At 30.3% G+C, this 23,265-nt stretch overlaps 2 protein-coding genes across 3 annotated transcripts in view; one reads left to right on the top strand and one right to left on the bottom strand.

Annotated features, from left to right (window-relative positions):
- LOC121117379 (uncharacterized) overlaps positions 1-19,598 on the top strand; it is a 35,182-nt gene extending 15,584 nt beyond the window's left edge. For both annotated transcript variants that reach the window (XM_040711792.2, XM_040711793.2), the window contains 3 exons: positions 2,376-2,602; positions 16,073-16,472; positions 18,488-19,598. In XM_040711792.2, coding sequence (XP_040567726.1) covers positions 2,376-2,602; positions 16,073-16,472; positions 18,488-19,325 — 1,465 coding nt within the window. In that variant the 3' untranslated portion in view covers positions 19,326-19,598. The remainder of the gene's footprint in view (positions 1-2,375; positions 2,603-16,072; positions 16,473-18,487) is intronic.
- On the bottom strand, positions 19,374-21,711 carry LOC121117382 (frizzled-5). The gene is made up of 3 exons (XM_040711794.2): positions 20,653-21,711; positions 20,352-20,583; positions 19,374-20,298 (listed from the first exon to the last, which is right to left on the bottom strand). Exons 1-3 carry the CDS (start codon positions 21,422-21,424, stop codon positions 19,725-19,727), a joined length of 1,578 nt encoding a protein of 525 aa, XP_040567728.1. The 5' UTR covers positions 21,425-21,711; the 3' UTR covers positions 19,374-19,724.
- Between the last annotated feature and the right edge of the window lie 1,554 nt (positions 21,712-23,265).

Below are 23,265 nucleotides of genomic sequence, written 5' to 3'. Positions count from 1 at the left end.
CTTCATAGTAATAAGAAAATAAGCATTCATAACAGTCCACGTTTTGCTGCCCTACCCTGTACGTAGATATACATTATTCATATTAGTCGATTCAAATTAAGACTGTGCAATATATTCTTTGCAATGTACATATTCGCAATACCGGGTGGTCCATTGAAATATGAACACTTATAAATTTAATGACTAATGAAGGTTGATGAAGATTGAAATTTATTCATATTTCAATATATTGAAGCCTAAAAAAGTATTTACAAAACACTTTAGCTTACGTACAAGTCGAGAAAATGACACTTGAATCTCATCGATAAATTTCCACTCGCGAACTCCAAGCAGTTGGGCGTCCCCAGGATCAACGTCTACGCCCTCAGCAAATCCAAAACGTTTGAGAGGAAGAAGGGCTCCCTCAAAAGGGCCAAACTGGATCCGGAGGAGATAAAGAAAACGGCCCAGGTCAATCTCCTCAAGTCAATGAAGGTGCATGCAAGAGATCTCGGGAGACTTGTGAGGGTGGAGAGGGCACTTTTTGATACCGGAAATAAAAGATAACCATCTTCTTCGTTCCAAGACTCTTTTGAATGAGTCATATGTGTATTTTGAACTCTTTTGTGACACTTTAAGCCCCGTGCAGCCCTGATACCAACCCCCACGACTACGCCTTTCGGGGGTATGTCGAGGAAAATGGATTCAAAGCCACTTTCAGCCATCGCCGCCTGGAAGCCATCATTGCCACTAAGGGGGCTACATTAATGATTAAGAGAGCTCAGAACCACTTCCATTTATGGTATTAAGTTTGTTTGAATTCGATTATTAATTAATTATCTTGTTCAAGTTTAAAGTTCAAAGTGTTCATATTTTAATGGAACACTCGGTAACTAAGAGACTTTAAGATTGAGGAAAGTCAATTAACATTGCTTCTTATTCATAATACTCATATTTTCTTGTTACAAGTTTGTAAAAATTATATGTCATAAACTAAAGAAAAATAATACGATACAAAAGACTGTATCGAGACCAATAAATCCTTCAAAATATTCAAAAACATGTTGCTATATTATATTATTAGTATAAAAATTAGATAATTAAATGTCTGTGAACCAAGTGATAAATAGTTTTGGAAGTATTAGTGAAACAAAATTTAAGATTGTAAATTCAACGATGCAAAAGTGAGAAACTGCTTCCTCATGTTTAGATAATTCTATATTAATAATTTGTAAAAAGCTATATATTCTAGTTATTTTCAGAAGATGATTATTGAATGTAATAAACGTGTCAAATTGATTGTAGCATGATTCATCTCATAAAAAGGATATTGATAAATTAGTAATATAAAGTAATGTTCTTTTAATAATACTCTTAAAGAATATAACAAAATTACTTTTCCATTGAATAATATGTATTACGTAATTTATTACTCAAATAAGTAATATTACCCATGAATTACTGAACGTCTGTAAAAAAAAACAAAAAAAACACGCAACCTCCATAGTATTACAATGTGAATATAATAAAATAAAATAATAATTATTCTTATATTTATTGAAAAAGATGAATTAAATATTTAAAAGTTGATATTTGTTCAAAATTTTGTTTCTGTTCCCTCAACACAAACGTCAATTTAAATTCCATGAACTTCTCCACATTATTTTGATGATTGAGGGTCGTTAAAATAGGCGTAGGGGTTGATGATTTTAATATTAATAACTGATTCTATAAAAACATTTTTGGGACTAATGTATTTTTGTTTAGATATACATTTTTTATTTTTTATTTATTTACTATAAACGACTTTTCCTGGAATTACGTATTTTTAGAAAAGACTATTTGTGGTGCGTCAACATGAAAACAATCTTGAACACAAATCAGGAAAAGGAGAAACCCCACTTTTTTTTAACTTGATATATACATACATACAGCCCAATATATCAGGAACATACTTAAGCCAATTACAGGGGTTAATTATTTAAATTTGTGGGATGAGTGTAGTAATAATAATAATTTTATCTACAGTTTAGAAACTTTTTTGCATAATAGGGACTTATATTGGCCCCGAAATGGCCCCTTTCAAATAAAATCCATCAATTTTTCATTGATTTATTGCGAAGATCAATTTTGGCTACTTTAAGTGCAATTTGCACATACACCAAAAGGGTTATTAGGAATAATTTGTTAATAGAAATTAATGACAATTCGTCCAAGAATACAATTTGGAGAAAAATAATTTTATCTTGCTTTTGTCACGTGAGATTTTATGATGTTTTTTCACTTCTAAAATACTCAAATATAGGAATTAATTTCCTGACCTATTTTTTGGAGGGTAATTGCCCCCCCACTTTCAATGAAAAGTACCTAACCTTCAGAGTACTCTTACTTTACAGTTACATCAAATTGATCAGTAACATATTTTTGGACTTACTCGGAAGAGACGAATCAAATCGATTTACGACAGGGCTTGGACTCTACATCAAGTTCCAATCTCTTGAAGGAATGGGAGAAACATTTTTACAAATCATCCTTCAACTTTACTTTCTATGCATTTTAGTATTTCTTGGAACTGGAACGCTAATTGCAGGGATCAATGCTCAGGAGTTTTTATCTGATGTTTGTGAGTATTTAATTTTATATAAATTTATTTTTTAGTTGATTGAAAAGTCTTATTATGTCTGGATTGAATAATGCAAATGACTTAACGCTTTTTTAAAATATATATTGAATACATAGTGCAAAAAAGGTATGGTTTTAGATGAGGGACAGATACCTTCTGCTGTAATGACACAAATTACTACATTGTAATTAATTCCCTTATATATAACTCACACGTTCCAAAATTACATCAGAGTCAAGGATATACTCTAAGAGTGTAATTATTATTTTTGTAATATATAATTAAATTTTCGATATTCATAGCATAAGATGACTCATCAATCAATTTCGAAATTAAAATAGTTAAAAAATATCAAAAAGTGTACAACATCCCATTTAGAAATTAGAAGGAAAAATGGGCATTAAAATTCATGGGAATTCATATATTCAAATGATAATAAGTTATAAGGATGCAGGCCCTTGAATTATGTCATTCACCTAAATCCCTCCTCCCATCCCTTAAAACCAACGACATATTGAAGATTATCTAGGGATAAAGATTATTAACAATGATTTGTTTTGATTTAATTCCCTTACGCTTGACAATTTTGAATTAAATAATCAAAAATATTATATTTTATTAGGTCACAACGTTCTGCTTTGAGAATATAGGTACGTTGCTACATGTATACCTCGTGGTTCATTAAATCTGTACATTTAATTTTAAAATTGAACAAGATAAAATTTATAAATTAACAATAGCATTTCAACAAAATGAATACTATAAATAGATGTGTGTCTGAGCTCACTTAATCATGAATAAAGCCGTCCTTAGTAACAATAATGACTTATAGGTGGCAGTAGACTAGGCACCTGTTGCATTGTAGTCCTCTTTCATTACGTCCCAGTGCTTTGAGGTCGTTGTTGTTTGGATGACAGACACTGCAAGGCTTCCCATGAAATACAGCCAAAAGGTGTAGTCGAGGGATTTGGCATCAGGGCTGTATAGGAACCAAAAGTGTCAAGGAAGAGTTCAAAAAAACTCATTCAAAAGGGTCTTGAAATAAAGAAGATGGTTCTTAATTATTGCTGCTGTCAAAAATGGCCTCTCATTTTTCCAACGTTTTGGACTTGCTGGTGGCGTAACGGGTCACATTCAAATGTGATATCGTAAGCTAAAGAGTATAGGTTTGTTTTGTTTTGTAAATAATTATTCATACACTCAACATTAAGTAATTATTTAATTAGTTAGTGTTAAGATTTCAATGGACCACCTAATAGTATATTGCAACCTTTCGTTCCAAAGGAAACAGGGGTAAGGCCCCCAATATCTGTTGATATCTCTTAACCAATTCTCTGCAACCATGGAACAATTGTACAAAAAAGGATGAAAACGGTTGTATGTATTTTACGGCGAAAATATTCATTCTGGGTAATTTTCCCGCTGACTTTTGTATGTGTTTATATTATAGGTTCTTACTTTACCCTAGTCTTTGCTGTTGAAACATTCCTTTTTTTCAATCGATGGAGTTTCTTACATTTCTTCAAGGATCAACTACGGTCATTACTATGACTATGGTGCTACTAGTGAATGAGTCCTTTCAAAATAAACTCATTATCCTGGATCTATGACTCTTTTTTCCTTATAAACACTATTGTTACTTTATTTTCGGACTATATTCCTTGTTTCTTCTTCTACAAATCTATAGCAGAGATACAACAGAAAAGACTAAAATTTAAGTTCAAACCTATAATATAAAACATGAAAAGGCGGCGAATATGTTATGAGGCGAAATTTCTAAGAGGCAAGATTACTAAAGGCGAAAATGTATGCAGCAAAATTAATAACTTTAATTGTTGTTTTTTGAAGGAATATTTCGGATGTTTTTTTTTGTTTTTTTAATTGGGTGATTTTGTTCTATTCTATTTATCATTTAAATTTTATTTCAAATGAATGTACATATTATGTAGATTTAAAAAGCATTATTATTATTTGTTATTATTCTACTTCAACTTCTTAGAATACATAATAATCATTTTTTGAAATCATGGAATTTTAAACTTAATATATATCACAAATATTATTTACAAAATCTAAAAAATCACCAAGTAAGGGCGGGGAGTCCTCGTTCTTCTAAATTTTTGTAACTTGCATTTTTATTATAATAAATTTAATATCCTCTTGAGGGGGGCCAACATACATAAAACAAAAAAGGATATGCTTTTAATTTAACTCCGTATGTCTCATACAATATATTTGATACTAGACTCCTTAGTCCCTATGCCTTCAGTATTCTCACATTTAGAGAAAAAGTACTCAATGGTCTCTTTTTCAATTTTACAAAAAAAATCATTTATTCTCCTCGAGTGGGTTTCCATATACGGGTGTCCGAAGGGGGTGTAATGAAGGGCCTGTAGCTCCCCACCTCCAAAAAAAGATTTTTTCCTTTTAACTGGAAAATAAAATATTTAAAAAAAAAAAAAAATTCCAAATTTCTTTACAAAAAATTGGATTATCTGTTAATAGCAATGGATTTTGGAAAAAAAATTCCAAGAATGTAATTTTTTTTTTTAAATTCCTAAAAATTTAATTTTTTGGAAATAGTTATGAATTTTTTGAAATTTTTTGTCAAAAAATTTTATTTTTGAGAAAAGCCATGGACTTTTAAAAAGAAATCAATACATTTTATGATTTTAAATTACTTTTCAAAAACATTAAATTTTAAAGCCTAAAATTAATTTAGGATTTTAAAAAAAATCGAAAAACTTAGTCCCTCTCCCTCCACTCACGCCCCTGAAATAGCACTATTGAAATAAAACTTTGCAGACTCATTTTAAATAAGAGATGTATTTGCATTTTTTTATAACGCATAAAAGAAATGCAAGAGTGTATATTAAGGATATTTGCCATTAATGTGCATACGTGTTTTTTTTCCTCTTTTTTTTTCATTTAGAAAACAAATGATGTTGTTTTATTAAATTTGAATGTCATTTTGGGAAAGAAATAAAAATGCATTACAATTTTTACATTTATATTTTTCAAGAAAAATTTAATATTTAATATCATAGTGTATTGTTCTTTTTCTACAAGTCAAATATGAAGAGCCTTTACAATTTATCCATTAATATTTCTTTATTAAAATACTTGCTTCTCATTATATATAATTAAATCCTGCAGTTTAGCCTCTCTCTATTTATGTATTATACATAAATATATTGTTATATATTTCAATATATTAGTGATAGATAAAACGAGTATTAGAATAACAACTCGAAACAAACATGAGTTGTCAGGTGTGTTAGGTTTTTGCAAAAAAAAAGTTCAAAATCAATTTTGAAATATTAATTTTTATTTTTTAAATTTCAAATACTAATTTTTATTTTTTAAATTTCAAATATTAATTTTTTTTTTTAAAAAGTTCAAAAAATATTCAGAAAAACTTAAGTTTTTTGGAAAAAAGTTCAAAAAATTTCAGAAAATCCTGTTTTTGGAAAAAAATTGAAAATCCTGTTCACAAAAAATTTCAAATATTATTTTATTTTTGGAGAAAATTTTCAAGAATTTTTTCACAGAAAATTAAATTTTTGGAAAAAAATTTGGGAAATTAAATTAAATTTAAAATATTAAAATTTATACTTAGGGAAATTAATATTCCTTAATAGGGAGACAGCCCCTCTAGCCCACCCCCTTTACTACTAAAATTGACCATTTTCTGAAAATTACTCAAACATAGGGTAGGTGTCAATTTTAGTTTTTGACTAATAACTCTTTAGTTTTTAAATATTATAAAATGTTCCTTTAAATACTTAAATGGAGTCCATACTATAAGCTATCAAACTGTGCATGTTTAATCAAATTAATATTTTTGGTTGTAAGTTTTTTTTGTTTTTTTTTGGACAATATGCTTTAAAAATATTTAGGGACAAAATCACCCAACTGAAAGTTCCTGAAACTCAAAGAAAGTAATTAGGTAGAACTTTTTATATCAAATAATTCAATACAATAAATCCTAAAGTATCAAGAGTTATATCTTCATTATGCTATTCAAAAAATTACATTTCCTTATGTGGGGTAAAACGGGGATAAAATAAGTACAATGAAGCGTGCGCGGAAAACTGCCCTGGAGTAAAATTGCCCGTATTCTTTCAAACTTAATGATGAATTGTCCCAAGCTCTCGGGTTGTGCAGGTGCTTGGGGGCACAATTGCATAATGTTTATATTACATATGCCATGAAGGAGGGTTGAAAAAAAAGTCAACTATAGGTGTGCTTAAGTAATATTACAGAAGTATACATTGAACTAACATAGCCTATAAGATTTAAACAAATTAGCAAATGTTAGACCTTGTTGATTCGGGACATGACACTTGGTTTTTAACTCTAACAAGACATTATTGAAACATTTTTTGTTTTTTGTTTTGTATTAGAGGGGTTCCTTGGATGTAGTGGATGAATTGGCGTTGGGTTTTAGTACAAATAATATTAAGCGAATTTATAATGTGTTATTATTTTCTCCAGGGCAGTTTTTCTAGTAACAAATTAAATTAATATATGCCTATGTCAACAATATATTATGTATGTGGTAAGCTTCAAAAAATTGTTTACATCGTTTTTCTTTCCTTACTAAATACGCATCCTTCATTTACTCGTTTCGTCAAATTAGAATATTGTTTTTTTTTTCATATAAAATAAAATCTTCTTTTAATATCATTGACATTATTTTCGTTTTTTTTAAAATGGAGTTTTACAAAAAACAGTAAGCTTAAAAATACTTAACTTTAGTATCACCATGAAAATTTTTAAAAGCTTGGATAAAAGCCTCCATTTGCAAAACTACACTTATTAGACCCCCACCTACCCAAATATTATTTGAAGAACTACACTTAACTGAAACTCGAATAATCAAAACTCAAAATATTCGATTATTGATTAATCTCATATTCAGTAGTTGTGTTGACACTTTTATTAAGTAATTCCACATAAATTTTGTTGTTACACATGTTTTCTTTAGGGAAATTTGCACTGAATTTTCCTACTTTGTTAATTTCAACAATAACAACAATGGGATTATAAAATGAGCCTTACGCAAGAAACCTTAATGGCAGGAAGAATAAAACGGTTTTGGCCCTTAGAACTTACTTGTCAATTTATCCAATATTATTCATTATTAGCCCTAATAATTGAAAGGCTATGATGCAAAAAATAAAAAAAATATTTTCAAAAGTATCCTACATTATTTGATTAATAATAATTGACTGCTTTAGTGAATAAGTCAAGTTAAGTTGATGAGAGATGAACAAAGCTATAGAAAAATATATTATAGGTAATGTGATCTAATAGTATGTATAAATTAAAAATGATTTTTTTCCTGCACCCCAAATACAATTTTGAATTTTGACAATTTACCTAACTGACACAAAAATATACTGTGACTTTAAATGTCTGTTTCTTTCCTCTTAATCAGTGTTCTGAATATATATTTGGTGAATTAGAACTAGTATTGTTAGCTGCGAACAATTTCAAAGAATCATTGAACAATAGTTCTATAGTTTGGGAAAAATTGTCTTACGACTAACTGATTTTTGCCCTTTTTTGTGTTTTCTTTTCGAATAAAAGGTTGCGTGATACAATAGAGGTAATAATGAATAACTAATAAAATCATTCATATTTACCCTTACTGCGATATAGCCGATATTCACATCCCTAATAGTTTAGAAATAACATTATCGATCAGGGGGTTGTATTATTTTGCTGCAATATAACTTTTGCTCACTTTGTAAGCATTTACTAATCTATGTAAAGAACGCTCATGCCCCATTGTTGAAATTAGATTCTAACAATTCAATGAATAAATATTTTTCTTTGCATGATGCCTTAACTCGAGCTCGATATTCTTAACTCGAATCCAACACAAATATATATATATTTAAATTATACCATTTATTAGAATTAACAGCGTATTCATTCTCTAACTCAACCTTTGTGAAAGATTTTCTTTTATTAATCTAATGAGTGCAGTGTGAAATAAGTGAATTCCCTAATTTTTACTTTACAATTGGACTTCACAAAGAAATCAAGGTGACTAACAAATTAAAGAGTATGATTCAACATATATGATACTTTTTGAAGGAGAAGATAATTATAAATACCTAAAAGATTTTACTCATTCACCAACTGCAGAACCATAAATGTAAATTAAAGACTTACAGCCATTGAGAAAGAAATATATAGACACAAGAATGGTATTTTCATTGGAAGTTTCGCATATTAAGGCTGTAGTTGATTAAAATGTTTGGTCTGCAGTAATGAACGTCAGCTATAGCGAAGGTAGGAAACAAAGATAGGGGAATACGAGTCCCATAACATTCAAATTTTAATAATATACGAGTTGGTCTAATGTTGGGAAGGTTGCGAGAGTCGCTTTTGGGATAAATTGCTTTGACTTTCGAACTTTTGTTCCGGAACAAATGAAACTCTTTTGTCAAGATATGAATTGGCGTATTATAATTTTAATGTCAACAAAAAGAAAAATTTGATCGGTTAACTTTTTATTTTAAACTATCAGAGTTACTCAAATTTGTATATCATATATCTAGTTGAAATTTCCAGTTATTATAATGTTAGAAAAACAAACAATTGTGACGTCATAGTATACCTCTTTTGTCAGTTGATTTTTGTGCATTTTATTAGGTCTATATATTTATTTTCTATATACTTTTTGTACAAAACTAAATGACTTTATAGAGTCCACGATTTCTTAAAAACAATTAGAACTTTCCCAAACTATTACTTTTTAAAAACTTGAAATGCAATTAAAATGTAATATCAGTAAAAAATCGAAATTATATTGAAAAAACGAAATATAAGACTATGCAACAGCATTTTCACTCACTGGCTAAAACCCCCATTTATTATTGATAAATAAGCCATAGAACACAAAAAGGATCTTTAAAATTCCCAATGGTTCTAAGCTTGGCCTTTAATGCCTTTTTTTTTAAATCACGTTTTTAGAGTATAACTTCGATTCAATCCCATATTTTAAAATGAAATAACGCTTTAGATGAAAATTAAAGGTAATAACAATTGATAAAAAACATTCCATCATTTGAAAGATAAATCAACTGTCTTGAATACAGTTTATATAAAATAGATCATACAAAAATACAGTAAAATAAAAGATAATAGGTAAAACTAAAAAATAAACCTTACATTACAACTTCAAAAGATTTGTTGTCAAATAAAAGTTTGATTTTGATTATTTTTTTCTGTTTTAACTTCTCATTTTCTTATAGTTATAGAATATTTAATAAATAAACAAAGTAAGGTTGCGTTAAAATTATTTGAAATAAATTTAGTTAAGGGGATTGTTTGACTAGTTGTAAAAAGTAATGAATATTTTAAAGGCAGAAACCACAATTAAAAAATATTTCATATCCAAAGTATTTTATTAGCTTTTATTAATTAGATATAAGTAATCTAATAGACTTATTTATATTTAATTTTTGAACTTTTCCTGCCTCTAAAATATTTATTATAATTAGTAAAATATTTTTTAAGCTGTAATATAAGGTTTATCCTTTAAATTCAGCTTATACATAATACAAATACATAAATATGTAAAAAATATTAGCTTCAATGTAAACACTTGATTTGTGTATGATAAGACCCATTTTGTAGAAAGTTTATTCAAGACACCTTTATAAATATTATATCTTTCAAATACTGGAATGTTTTTATCAATTGTTATTACCTTTAATTTTCATCTGCTGGTTAGTCCATTGAAATCTGAACACTAACTAATTCAATAATTAATGAAGGTTAAGTCATTGAAATTAATTCACGTTTCGATATATTAAAGCATAAATAATTAATTACAAAACAAAACAAACCTGAGCTCTCTAGCTTACGAACATGTCGAGAAAATGACACATTCTCCAGATAGATATCCAAAAAGTGAGTGAATACAGACTTCTGAGGCTGGAGAGGCCATTTTGATAACAGCAATAAAAAAACTCATTTCCTCCGTTACAAGGCTCTTTTGAGTTCTTTTGACTTCATTTTCGACACTTTTGCCCCCCCCCCCGCCCAGAGGACTGATGCTAACCCACTCGCCTAACCCTTTTGGGTGCATGTCGAGAAGAAGAACAGCAGTGTCCATCATCCAAACACTGAGGCCCCTCAAAGCCACTGTCAGCCAGTACTGGGAGACTATAACAGAGGACTACATCTGCAGCGGGATCCAGGCCTTCTGCTTCACCTTGGAAGCCATCATTGCCACTAAGAGCAGCTACATTAATGATTAAGAGAGCTTAAACACACATATATTTATAGTATTAATTTTGTTAAAATTTATTGATAAACAAACAGATTATACTTTGTTGAAGTTTAAAATTCAAAGTGTTCAGATTTTAATGTACCACTAGGTATATAGTTATTTCAAATTACTATCAAAAGCTTGCTTTAAAAAAATGCTCTAAAGGCCAAACTTACTACAGTAGAAAATTCCCAAGGTCGTTTTTGTCTTTGATGGCTTAAATAGCAATAATAAATGTGGGTTTTAGCTGGTAGGCGTTCCACAACCTGAATTTTGTTGTATAGGCTGAGTTGTAGTGAACCTGTGGCTGAGATATGAATAGATTATAGATTACAACCTAAATTGATTTAATTTATAGTGGGTTGTTATAATATACTTGTAGATACAACTTTTTGAAATAATTTCATATTATGCAAATTAATATGTTCTAAAATTATGTATATTATTTGACAACTTTTAGTCAAATTGACTTAATTGTTGAGCTTATAGTTAATCAATTTAATGAAAAATATTGCAATTTGACTGTTACCTTTATCCAAACTAGACTCAAAACTCGGATTTTACTCAATATCCAATTACTCGAACTCAACCAAACTTGATAGTTATTACTAGAGTCCATCACTAGTTTTTATTTTTTCCACCCCATAGAGATAATTAACAACAAATAGTCCATTTGTGGGTTAATCTCCTCCATTTAAAAAAAAAAAGAGTTTATGAGACATAAATAATTATTATAAGTGGTCTTATTGCGATTAAAACAATAATAATTTATTATAGTCCTCCCCTCATATAATATTATGACAATTGCGACGGATAAAGTGGGATAAAGGAACGATCCTTTCAGAGTGGAAGATCCTGAATCCCTATATCATTATTCTAAAACATTATAATTTAACCTGAAAGTATTGTTGGCAGCTATCGATTTTTGATTAGTATCAGAACGTAGATTCTTTGAATTCGAATTACTCTTAATAGAACTTTCGAGACCATAAGTTCCCTTATGATATTTTCATGCAACTTTTTGATTTTTTTAATCAATAAGATATACAAAACTTTTTTTTTTAATTTACAAAGATTGCATATGTAGATTTCAAAATACTTTTTGGAAGACTATTGTGTGTCTATTGTCCTGAAGGGTAAAAAGACGAATAAATAATTTTACAAAAAAAAAAAGTATTTTCATTTTTATAATTATTTTCTAAAACATAAACATTTTCTATATTTAAAATAAAAATAAATAAATTTTCTATTATAATCATAAATAAATAACTATTCTTTTTGAGAGTGATAATCAATAAAACAACTCCTTGATATTTGTCAAGAAACCATGTATAAAAATACTTAGCATATATTACATTAAATATGAGTTTTATTTTCTATTTATTATTGTTGCAATTTCATATAATTTTTGTTAGGTGGTGTGGAATAGATTGAGGAATGATTTATCGGCGTGATTCATGAATCGTTTGTAAGCTTTACATTCGACTCCTGTATTCACCTATAAGTGATTTTGCTAAAATAATTTTTAAATCCAATAATTCCATTTCTTATTTTTATTATATTTTTTCAAAATAATATGCGTACTAACAACACAAATACCCAAGAGATAAAAAAAAAGTCTTAAATAATAAATTTCTTACAGGTCCGATACAATATCATCCATTTTTGTGTCATTTATTAACAAATTGGGAGGAACTGAAGAATTTATAAATATATATATTGTACAGTAGTAATTCCTAAGCTTCTGAGACAGTTCAATCACAACACTTTCTCAAAGACCATATTCATTATTTTCTTTTTTCCCTAGGTATAAATTAAGTTCATAAAGATATCCCATTCTGCTTTAGCACTCAAATTGATTCACCATTTGAATCCTCATTTTATGGACATTTTTCCTTTGAATTTAGTCATATGTTTGTGAAATGACTGTTCGTGAGGATAGTACATGGCAGATTGAAATGCTTCATTTAAATGGTGAATAATTGCTCTTATATTGTAAGCTTTGTCCGATTGATTTGCTTCTAAATTATTAGCAAAATGAAAGTCTTGGAGTAAAAACTATCTAATGATAAATAATTCAACTTGATCGTACAAATTGACAAAATTACTTAAACTGAAATCAGTTCAACCAAGATATTTATTTTAAAAAGATCAATATGACAATAAAATAAATGAAAAAAACAATTAAAATTTTAAAGTTTTATGAATGGTGATTTTAAAGTAAAAAAGAGCATTTTTGAATTATTATAAGAAAAGTTATAGGCAACTAAATTGATGGGACACTCATGTCTCTATTTTGTGGAAAGGGTTAATTAAGCTGTGAAAAATTCCCTGCATCATAATTATCGAAGAAATGATCCTCAGTTGGAAATAATTGGCAAAATATCAACTTATTTTGGAGCTCTTTTTCTTTTTAGAGGAAAGGTTGAGTGATATAATTTATGTAAATTTTGTTATATGAACAAATGTTCCACGGTACCTTACTAAACAAAAAAAATATAATTTTTGGAAATAGCTATGGATTTTTTAAATTTTTTGCTAAAAATTAATATTTTAAATTTTTTTTTAAATTTAAATCTTCAAATTAAATATTATTGAATTTTTTTTCCAAGAAAATTAATTTATAGTGAATAGCTGTGGGTTTTGAAAAATATATAATATATTAAGTTTTTCGAAAAAAATTAAAAAATATATTTTTTTACAAAAAATGTAATTTTTCAAATTTGTTTCCAAAAAATTTTAATTTTTGATTTTTTTCAATAAAAAATCCTATATATATATATAATCATAAGGATGCCCTTGACCAACTTATTTTGGGCATTTTTGTTTCTTTCTTTTGTTAAAAGGTTAATCAATGTCAAAAGATTTAGCATTGTCTAAAAAGCTTTATAAGATTGATTTTGATTGGTTATGACGTCACTTGAACTCATTTAAATTGGGTGATATTGATTATAATAGTGACGTTGAATTTGTTACCATTAACCTTACACATATATATAATTGTTTTTTTTTTTGTTTTTCAATGACAACTAATCGGGGCAAATTGTTTTTATAAATAATAAAATAATGACAATTGACGTAAATTACATGACCTATAAGTGAAATGGATTCAGTTGTGTTTCACTATACAAATTGACCTCCAAAAATAACCACACCTTCGAAAATATATCTTTTCTTATCATTCGAAAATTACATTGAAAGCAAATAGCGATCTACCAAGTTATAGTTTATAGTAGTGGCTGCTCAGAGCCCTTGTGTTCCACGATGCATTGTCAAGGGCTCGACTTGGGGCCATTTTAAATGAGGTACCTTTCTTCAGGCCCCGCGCTGGATATGATTTTGTAAATATATTACACCAACAGAAGGTGCCCCCCCCCGTGTTGCAGAGCTGGTGTAGAAACAAAGAAAGAATGTAGAAGAATAAAGACAGATAGGGATGTTTAAAGAGAGAAGGGAAGAAGAGTAGAGGGGAGATACAGAGGGAAGGAGAGAGATATAGAAAGAGAGAAGGGAAAGGAGGCTTTATTTTCATCAAAAACAGCCTTTTATTGACCTTGGAGGCTCCAAAAAGTATTATAGGAACATTTTTGGTAATTTATCTTTCTACTTGCTAAATTTCAGACTGATTTGTTCGACTGCTTTGGATTATATTTGTGATAACATCAAAAAAAAGACTTGTACCCGTATTATATATGTTATTTCCAATTATTTTGTTTATACATACTAAGACAAACTTGCTAATCCTCTTCCTAATTCCCTTTTTTAATTCGTATTTAATATTTGTAAGTTTTCCTTTTTTTTTTTCCTTTTTTCGGATTTTTAATTTTTTTGGTGCATTTTCGAATCTAACACCCATACCATAGAACACTTTGAGACACGGGGATTCGATCTTGTTTTATGAAAAAAAATCAACTTAATTATCAAAAAAAATAAACTTCCCTCCAGAGCCCAGGAATCTTGGCCGATCGGAATGTCCCATAATCTTATGTACGTAACTCAGAATTCTGAACCACTTTTATTCTTGTCTAAAGTCTGTATTTGTCTCTGCTTCTGAATTAAATACCCTGGTTATGCATTTTTATTAGCGGACTGACATACAAACAAACGCCTACTATAATATTATATTATAGTATATATATAATAGCAAAAGGATTGTCATCCCGTCGTTATCTTAATTGTATCACACAACCTTTCATATAAATAGAAACTGTGAGAAAATAGGGTCAAAATCTGTTTTAGTTAGGCAATTCTTCCCAAATAAAGAATTGTTATTCTATAATTGTAAGAAATTGTTCACTGCTTAACAAGTGCTCATTTGAATTTAACCAATGAACGGTCAGAACACAGATCAAGGAAAAAGTAGTAGAAACCTTTACTGTGGACAACAAAATACTCTCTAAAATATTTATGTTTGTGAGTTATCGCCGTTTTCTATATCAAAATAGATGGCAATGATATTTGCTAAAAAAAACTTCATTTAATGAAATATGGACATAATTTATTTAAAACAGTTATAAGAAGGTTTCGTAAGAAGAAAAAGATCCTTTGAAAAAAGAAAAGGTCTCTGGCATTTTATTATCTTAATAAGCAAAAATATTTTTAATACAATTAAATCTTAAAAGAGGAAGGAATAAAAAGTGCAGCATCTTTATTTTTGCCCTAGGACTCTCTTAAACTGGCCCTGACTTCAGGGTAAATTACATGAATAACAAATAATACATTTGGTTGATTGTATTTTATATCTTAGAGGATGCATAACAATGCTATAGGACTCTGCAGTGGTGAAAAGGTTGGGAATCCCTGATTTTGAGTAATTTAAAATGTACTTTTCCTCCTAGCAAAAAAGAGTTTTCTAGAACAAAGGATTTACTAATAAATAATAATATTTTAATTAATACTCCTCACTGTTTTGACATAAGTCAATTTCTACAAACATGAGCTTTTGTTTGGAAATCATTCAAACAATGTGGATCGCATACTTTGTCTTACTGCATGAGTGTGAGTGTATTGTATGAAAAAAGTGCAAGTGTATTTCTAAACGTTTTTCATGACAATTAAATTATCATATGAATTGTTCAAAATCAAAAAGCCATGACAAGACTTTTTCTCTCAACAGCATGATTTGCATCATTAAAATTGTATATAATATCATTACTGAATTACTTTTACTCTTATAGTTTCTGTGACCATTGCATCACTCGTATTATCCATCCTTAGTCTCATATCCTGCACCTGGGGCATCCATGACTATGATCGAAAGGCTAAAAATCTCTTTTTGGAGGATAAACTCTCTATCAAACTAATCTACAGGATATCGGGTGGACTCTGGATATTTGGATCCATTTTCATCAAGATCCTGTCTATTCTTCTCCTTTGTCTTCTGACATGGGTTGAGGTCCTCTCTGAAAGTTTGACGGAGACAAAGGGATTTAGTCTCAACTTTGGACGCGTCCTTCCTTTCATTAGCGTAGGGATCATTCCTATACTTTGTAATATATGGTTACACTCCTGGTATCTGAACAACGATGACTCTTTTGCATTTGCTCATGGAATCCTTTCAGCTGTCTTCCCTTGCAGGTATAATTTACCCTTTTATATATATTTTTAATCATCATTATGATATCTATAAGTTGAAAATACGGGATCATATATTTTATTTTGTTATGGGAGAGTTATTCATTAATTATGAACTGCATATATACCTTAAACGGGGGACACATGATGTTTAGATACCTTCAAAATACCTTTGCGGTGCTCCTGCAAATCTTTTAGAACATACAATTACTTATCTTTCCATGTAGTTGTTTTCATTTCATAGCCTTTTCGCATATTACTGAGTGTTTTTTTTTTTTTTGTAAAGTTCACAATTACATGCAATATTTTACACCAATTTCATAATATAGCCAATGGTACTTTAGCTGTTATGTCAATTTTAATATTGGCCATTCTTGTAACCTATTTTCCCTATTAATGGGACAAGTTGACGCAGCCGTGATGATTTATAAATAATGATGTTTATCTGTATAATTGAAAAAAAAAAATATTTTAACCAAAAGGATACCTTTATTTCAATTAATCTAATATATCAAAAATAAATGATAAATTTATCAAACGGTATTAAAATTTAAATTTATCTTTGGCTATGTATGTATTTTTTCCTTGACCAATTTGTCACCTCTTTTACTTAAGCGATAATATTTGGATGAATACTTAACCAATTAACTCGATTGAACTCTTAAATTAACCACAAATAGTTATATTTTTATACAATAAAAAGAGTAATAAAAAATGGTAAGCCATTGCTTCAATTTCAAAGTAATCAAGAAATGTCAAAATGTCATCATTTTTCATAAAAACGGATTCACTGACGTAGACTAGTGTTGTGTAGGTCCTTCTTTATTCGGTCCAGTCCAGTCTTCAGACTCATCCTTAACTGTCGGTCCTTGGGATTTTTTCCTAAAAAAAAATACAAGTGGTCTATTAAGCAAAATAAGATATGCATTAAGAACATTGCACATTTCTTGCAAAAAAATATTAATGATTTTATTATAATGTAATATAAAACAAACATATTATATTTTTATATGTATAATAATGTATCATATAACAAAGTACCTAAACAATGGAAAATGCCCCTCAATGACGTCATGAGGGATCAGTTTTACCTTCTTCAAGGACCGATATGTATGACTGGAATGGATAGGACCGAACTGAACCACGGTCCTAAATAAGGACTCAACCAACATTAGCGTAAATACTTCCTGGATATAAAGAAACGGCGAATTACCCCATGCACCAATTAGTCATCTATAGTCTGTTCTCAGTCGTTATTTATTTGGTCCATTCTAGTCTAAGGACAGGTCCAATCAGTATTTGAGACCAATCCTTCGGACCATCAGTAAATAAATAATTAAAAATAAGCCTGAAGTTGAGTCACGTAATTAAGGACGGAACCTTATCAGTTTTAGGACTGATATTCGGACTGAAATGGGCCAGACCGAGATTGAAGTGGGCGGGACTTAATAAGGATCTATATAACTCTAGTTCTGCCTTCCGTAAAAAAAAATTTGACTTTTTTTTTTGTTTGCTAGATTAATAAATAGATTGTTGTTCGTCACTTTTATTTCTTCATTTTATTGTATAATTGATCCTTATAATGTACATATATTAAAAACAACGTGGAAGGAACGAACGAAGGATCCTACTCCACCGTGAAGATCTTACTCCAAGATAATGATAATGTTGTTTTCTTCATATATATATTTTATTTCTTATAAATTACTTCTTGGTTATTTATTTATAATATCCCTTGTGGAGTGTTCATTAAATATATGATTTTCATTGTTGGTAGGTACAATAAACTTTATTGACACAATTATAGCAACAATAAAGAATATATCTTTTTGTTTTTCGGTGTTAGATCGTTTACTTTAAATAGGATCTTATCCATTTGTATCGATTACATTCATAGATATAAATAATAAATGCTATTCAGATTCCTGATGAATAACCTAAAAATATATTTATGATCAAGTTTCTATAAATAAATATTATACCGTTGAACGTTATTTTCCATTCTTTTTTATTTTCAGATTTCTTCATCCTGATGAGAGTAAAAAAACAAAAAGTTTCCTATTCTTTCATCAATTGACGGATTGGTCTGCACACGTTGGAGCATGGCTCGTATTCTGTCTCACAGTGTATTCTCATCATACGGAGGATTTTGCATTCTCCAACATCTTTCTACCCATGTTGGCCCTTCTATCTTTAAGCCCCTTTCTAGCTGCTCTTCATTGGTCTCTTTCCCTCCGGGATTTGTATGTACTAGATGAAGATGAAACAATACCAGAAAAGGAAATCCCGAAGGGACGAAAACGATTTGCTTATTACACTTGGCAAGGGTTTATTCTCATCACTAGATCCCTGTCTTTTATCTTTCTTTTTTACGTATTTCATGAAAACTATGGAGAAGTACGGATTGGATCCTTCCGACTCGGTCTGTGGCATTTGATACCGTATGTGCTTTTAGTTTTGTTCTCCAATCTGGGGTTGCATGCCTTTCTTGTACAGAAATCAAGTGTAATCCGGACTCTCTACAGTATTTTTCTACCTAATGACTTTCGGAGGATACGTAAAGCCAGAGCTAGAGAGTATATTTTAATTAATACTGTGTATAACGGAGTCATTTGGGCTCTCATCTGGTTATTCATGACTTTTTACTGCTGGGAGTGCACAAGAATCCTTAGCATTCCCAAGCTTATTTCCGTATTCCCTACAATTACAATCCTTTGGCTCCTTCAATGGGGGCTCACTATTCTGATATGGAAATTCGTTATAGAACCCAGTTACGACGAAGACCTTTTAGATGACTTGAGTCATGAAGGCAGATCCTGGCCATCCAAAGTATATTCCATGACTACAGCTTTATAACTCATTAAACTACATATTTTGAATGACTTTTGATTGATTGAAAACAGATTTATATATAGGTATTAATATATATTCATAAAAATATATTGATTAATTAATTATGTACTAAAAATATCACAGAAACAACAGAAACCAAATACTCGTTTTTGATACATGCAAATAGGGAAATATTGTTTTTTATATGATTAATTAAGTAGTATGTATATAATCGATTGATTATAATAAAAATATAAATAAATGAATAGTTAACTTAGAATAAATATATACAAGATCCATGATGACTGACAATTATAAGAGGTAATAATATCTCCAAGCTTTGTGCACTTAGGTATGTGCGACATAAGACTTGCAGAGTTGATTGATTTATAAGCAGAATGAATTATAATTCAGTGATAGGAATCAAACAATAATGTTACTTGTTTGTTTCTTCTTAAACACATTGGGAAACATAAATATTTTTTGCCAACTGATTTCAATTGTCTTTTCCGAGCATATCCATGAAGCGGAGGATATTCCTGGCATGAGCATCATTGCATACTTTAAAAAAAGTATATACAGATTTGGCTTCATCATTGATAAGGAGGATTTCTCACAAGCAATATTGTCTTCCCAAATATCTGCATTCCAGAGTTCGTAGACCCAGCAGGACCAAACAGTAATAGTAGGCCACAGATAAAGGGCTGAAAAAATGGAAATTCTAATGAGAAGCTTTTCAAAACTACCCACTTGCTCTCGGGGTAAAGATCCATGGATTTTAAAAAGAGATATGATTGCTCTCATCAAGAAATATAAGGAAATAAATATGTAAATTAATGAGGGGAAAATGACGAATCCAATTAAGTTATAGCGATTTTGAGATCCTACATAGCATATACCAGAGATGGGATCACCGTCCACAGCATTTAAAATCAATATTATTAGTGTTTTGACAGCCGGAATGGTCCAAGAAATGATATGGAACCAATACGATATACTAAAATATAAAGAAAGGTTAGTAATGCTTAAAAAATATATATGGTATCATACTTTGATATGGCTTCGGGTGCCCATTTGAGTCCTGAGGAAAGGAACCAAGAGTAAGTTAAGGCAATCCACCAAAGATTGGCAGCAGTGCCAAAATAATATGTAAGTATAAAAACACTTAAACAAGTTGTAGATTCCTGATTAAAATCCAATCCATATTTAGAAAATAGAATTTCTCCTTCAGTTTTTGAGCAGGAAGTGCGTTCATGACCAACGCTCAACCTTAGTACAAAGCCTAAAAAAGTGAACAAGAAAATAATTATGAACCAAATGCAAATAAACTTTAAAAATGAATAAACATTACCTAAAGCTACCATAATATAACAATAACTTATGTATAGTATGGGTCTGGAGGGGTAATTAAACCTTTGAGTGTCAACTACGAAGGTGAAGGACGTCATGCATGATGCAATCATACAGACAATAGATAAGGTTGATAAAATCATTTCTAAACTATAAGCACTTGACATTTCCACATACGGACTACGGCATGTTGAGTGACAGTTCTCAACTTTGGCGAAGAAAGCTTTCGAGCCAGGGATAATCATCTTATTAGGGCAGGAGCATCCATTTTCGTTGACATGGGGAGGAGGATTGGTAGAACTAGTACCTTTTCCCTGTTCATTCGATGTTACATCCCATGGATCCATACAAATCTCATCACCGCCCTCGGGAAGCAATGAACACTCCATTTTTGAAGGCCAATCGAATCCATACTGTTTCATGATGGGGAAACAAGAGCGTTTGACTCTTTCACATACGGATCGGCAAACGGGTACAGGCTTTGGAAAATTGGGTAAGCAAATGGGTGTGTAGAGTCCACAGAGAAAGAAGCGTATGTCAGGTGAGCATTGAATATCCACGAGCGGCCGAAATTGTATGACTTCCAACTCTGCCTCTTCTTGTGTTTGATGATTAAATTTGTTGGGCATTCGAGTCAGATTATAACGCATCCCACTACAAAAATCCACCTTGATTGGTACACACTGATACATCTCCTGATGTAATTCAAGTCCTGTCGAGACATGGTATGTCATGAATTGAATCAATAGTAAGGTTATGAATGAAGAAGTCATGGTTCACTTAATTTATAAAGTGTATCTTTTTCTATGGAATCACAAAAACACACTGCTCATCACAGCAATACATTTAGAACTGAACTGTTAAATCTTGGGATTTCTTTCCTCTTCATCCTCTATTTACAAACCCTCCTCTAACCTCCCCCAGCTAGAACCGTCCATATTTGTGTTACTAAAATAATCAGCATTGTTGATAGCTACCTGTTTTTATCCTCCTTCAAAAAGGATTTAGGAGTGTGGGGTTTGTAAATAGAGTCTAGGGCAGGATATTTTCTCTCTCTCTCTTTCTCATTTATGAAAAATATCCTTTTATCAGATGAAAGGGGTGTCCAAAATAATTATTCCTCTATAGTTTCTACAAAATTGAATAGATAAACATCACCCAGTCACTCAGATCCATTGGCTATAAATATTTTTTGTCTTCATAAAAACAGATGAGAGTCTGCTGTAGTATTTTCTTATACAAAACAATGAAATCCAAAAAAAACCTGACACATTTTTGATAAACAATACGTAGACACAATTTGTATTTATAGAACGCACACCTGAAGGGTACTCGACACAATTTCTCTAGTATTTTCTTATTATATTCCCATCAAAGCTTATTAGTGTCAATCTTTCCTGAATTGAATATAGATATATATTTGAATGACACTTACCCTTCATCAGCTCCATATGATCTCATTATTTTTTTAAATTGTGTTCGTTGGCCCCACTCAGGGGCGTCGAAACTTATTTATAAGTGAGTAGGCTGCTTTATAAAAATGATGGCATACATTGATGGCATCATAACTAATCGCGCAAATGTGCATTGTTAATATTTGTTTTGTTTGTTCCCCCGCAAAAAAAAAAAAAAAACTTGGAAGTATCTAGTCCTCTTGCCCTTCAGTTCCATTGCAACTCCTTCCTACTTCCCAGATTCTAAACCAGGGTTCTTCAAACTCTTTCTGCATCGACTTCTTTATGAATTTATACCCCCAATATCAACTCCCTAAATTTTGTTTAGTTGATAGTTAAATTGATATCTACAAAAAATAAGCTGATATAAGGTTAAAGAAAGTAAAGCTCCTGGGTGGATGAACAATCTGAAGGTTGAGGACTCACAAATTTCACATATTAAAACGGTTCTAGGTAATTTTGCCTAAAAAAAAATTTGGAACTTGTAATTTTGCTTTGAGGAGATTTTGCCGTATGACATAATTGCCGCCTTTTTATATTTTTATGCTATGGGTTCGAACTTTACGTTAGTATCTCGATCAGATTAGCTAGGAGAAGAAGAAAAAAGGCAAACAGTATCAATATGATTGACTTCTCGTTAACAATCATTGATTAATGGATTTGATAGTCAGCCCTGTTCTTTTTTGATTTTGAATTGTTTACATTCAGTCAATCCTTCATTTTTTGGGATTTCAGATATTAGGTCGATTTATGGCGGAGCAATTGGCAAAGTAGAACTATGGATAATTCCCCTATGGAACCTTCCCAACTATCAGTATCGTTTGTCATTGAGTCATTAGGTCGATTTTTGGTGACGTATCGAGAAAAGAGGCAAGGTAGAACTATGAAATTAAAATCCACCAAATCCATGAACAACGATACAGACAATAGGGAAGGGTCAATAGGTCAATTAGGCATGGTTCTACTTTGTCTGTTGCTCTGCCACAAATCGACCAATTATTGTATAATAGAAGAGTTGCTGAAAATACCATGTGATACTGATATAAAATTTCAAGAACGAAAAATATTATAGCTCTATAATTGTACAAGGTTTATAGGAGTTGACCAAGAGGAATTTTTCATCAGAAATGATGTTTTTCCCACAACATGCTGCGTGATTG

The sequence above is a fragment of the Lepeophtheirus salmonis genome, chromosome 5 (genome assembly GCF_016086655.4).
Source record: "Lepeophtheirus salmonis chromosome 5, UVic_Lsal_1.4, whole genome shotgun sequence".
Taxonomy (NCBI): Eukaryota; Metazoa; Arthropoda; class Copepoda; order Siphonostomatoida; family Caligidae; genus Lepeophtheirus; species Lepeophtheirus salmonis.
The sequence above is the reverse complement of the archived record's forward strand: the minus strand, read 5'-3'. Positions and strand labels throughout refer to the sequence as shown.

Excerpts from the sequence above, each read along its gene's own strand:
- LOC121117382 (XM_040711794.2), bottom strand. The coding sequence starts at position 21,424 with ATGACTTCTTCATTCATAACCTTACTATTGATTCAATTCATGACATAC. Across the intron at positions 20,584-20,652 it reads TTATATTATGGTAGCTTTAG|GCTTTGTACTAAGGTTGAGC; the intron begins GTAATGTTTATT and ends TCACTTTTTTAG. Across the intron at positions 20,299-20,351 it reads GCACCCGAAGCCATATCAAA|TATATCGTATTGGTTCCATA; the intron begins GTATGATACCAT and ends TTTATATTTTAG.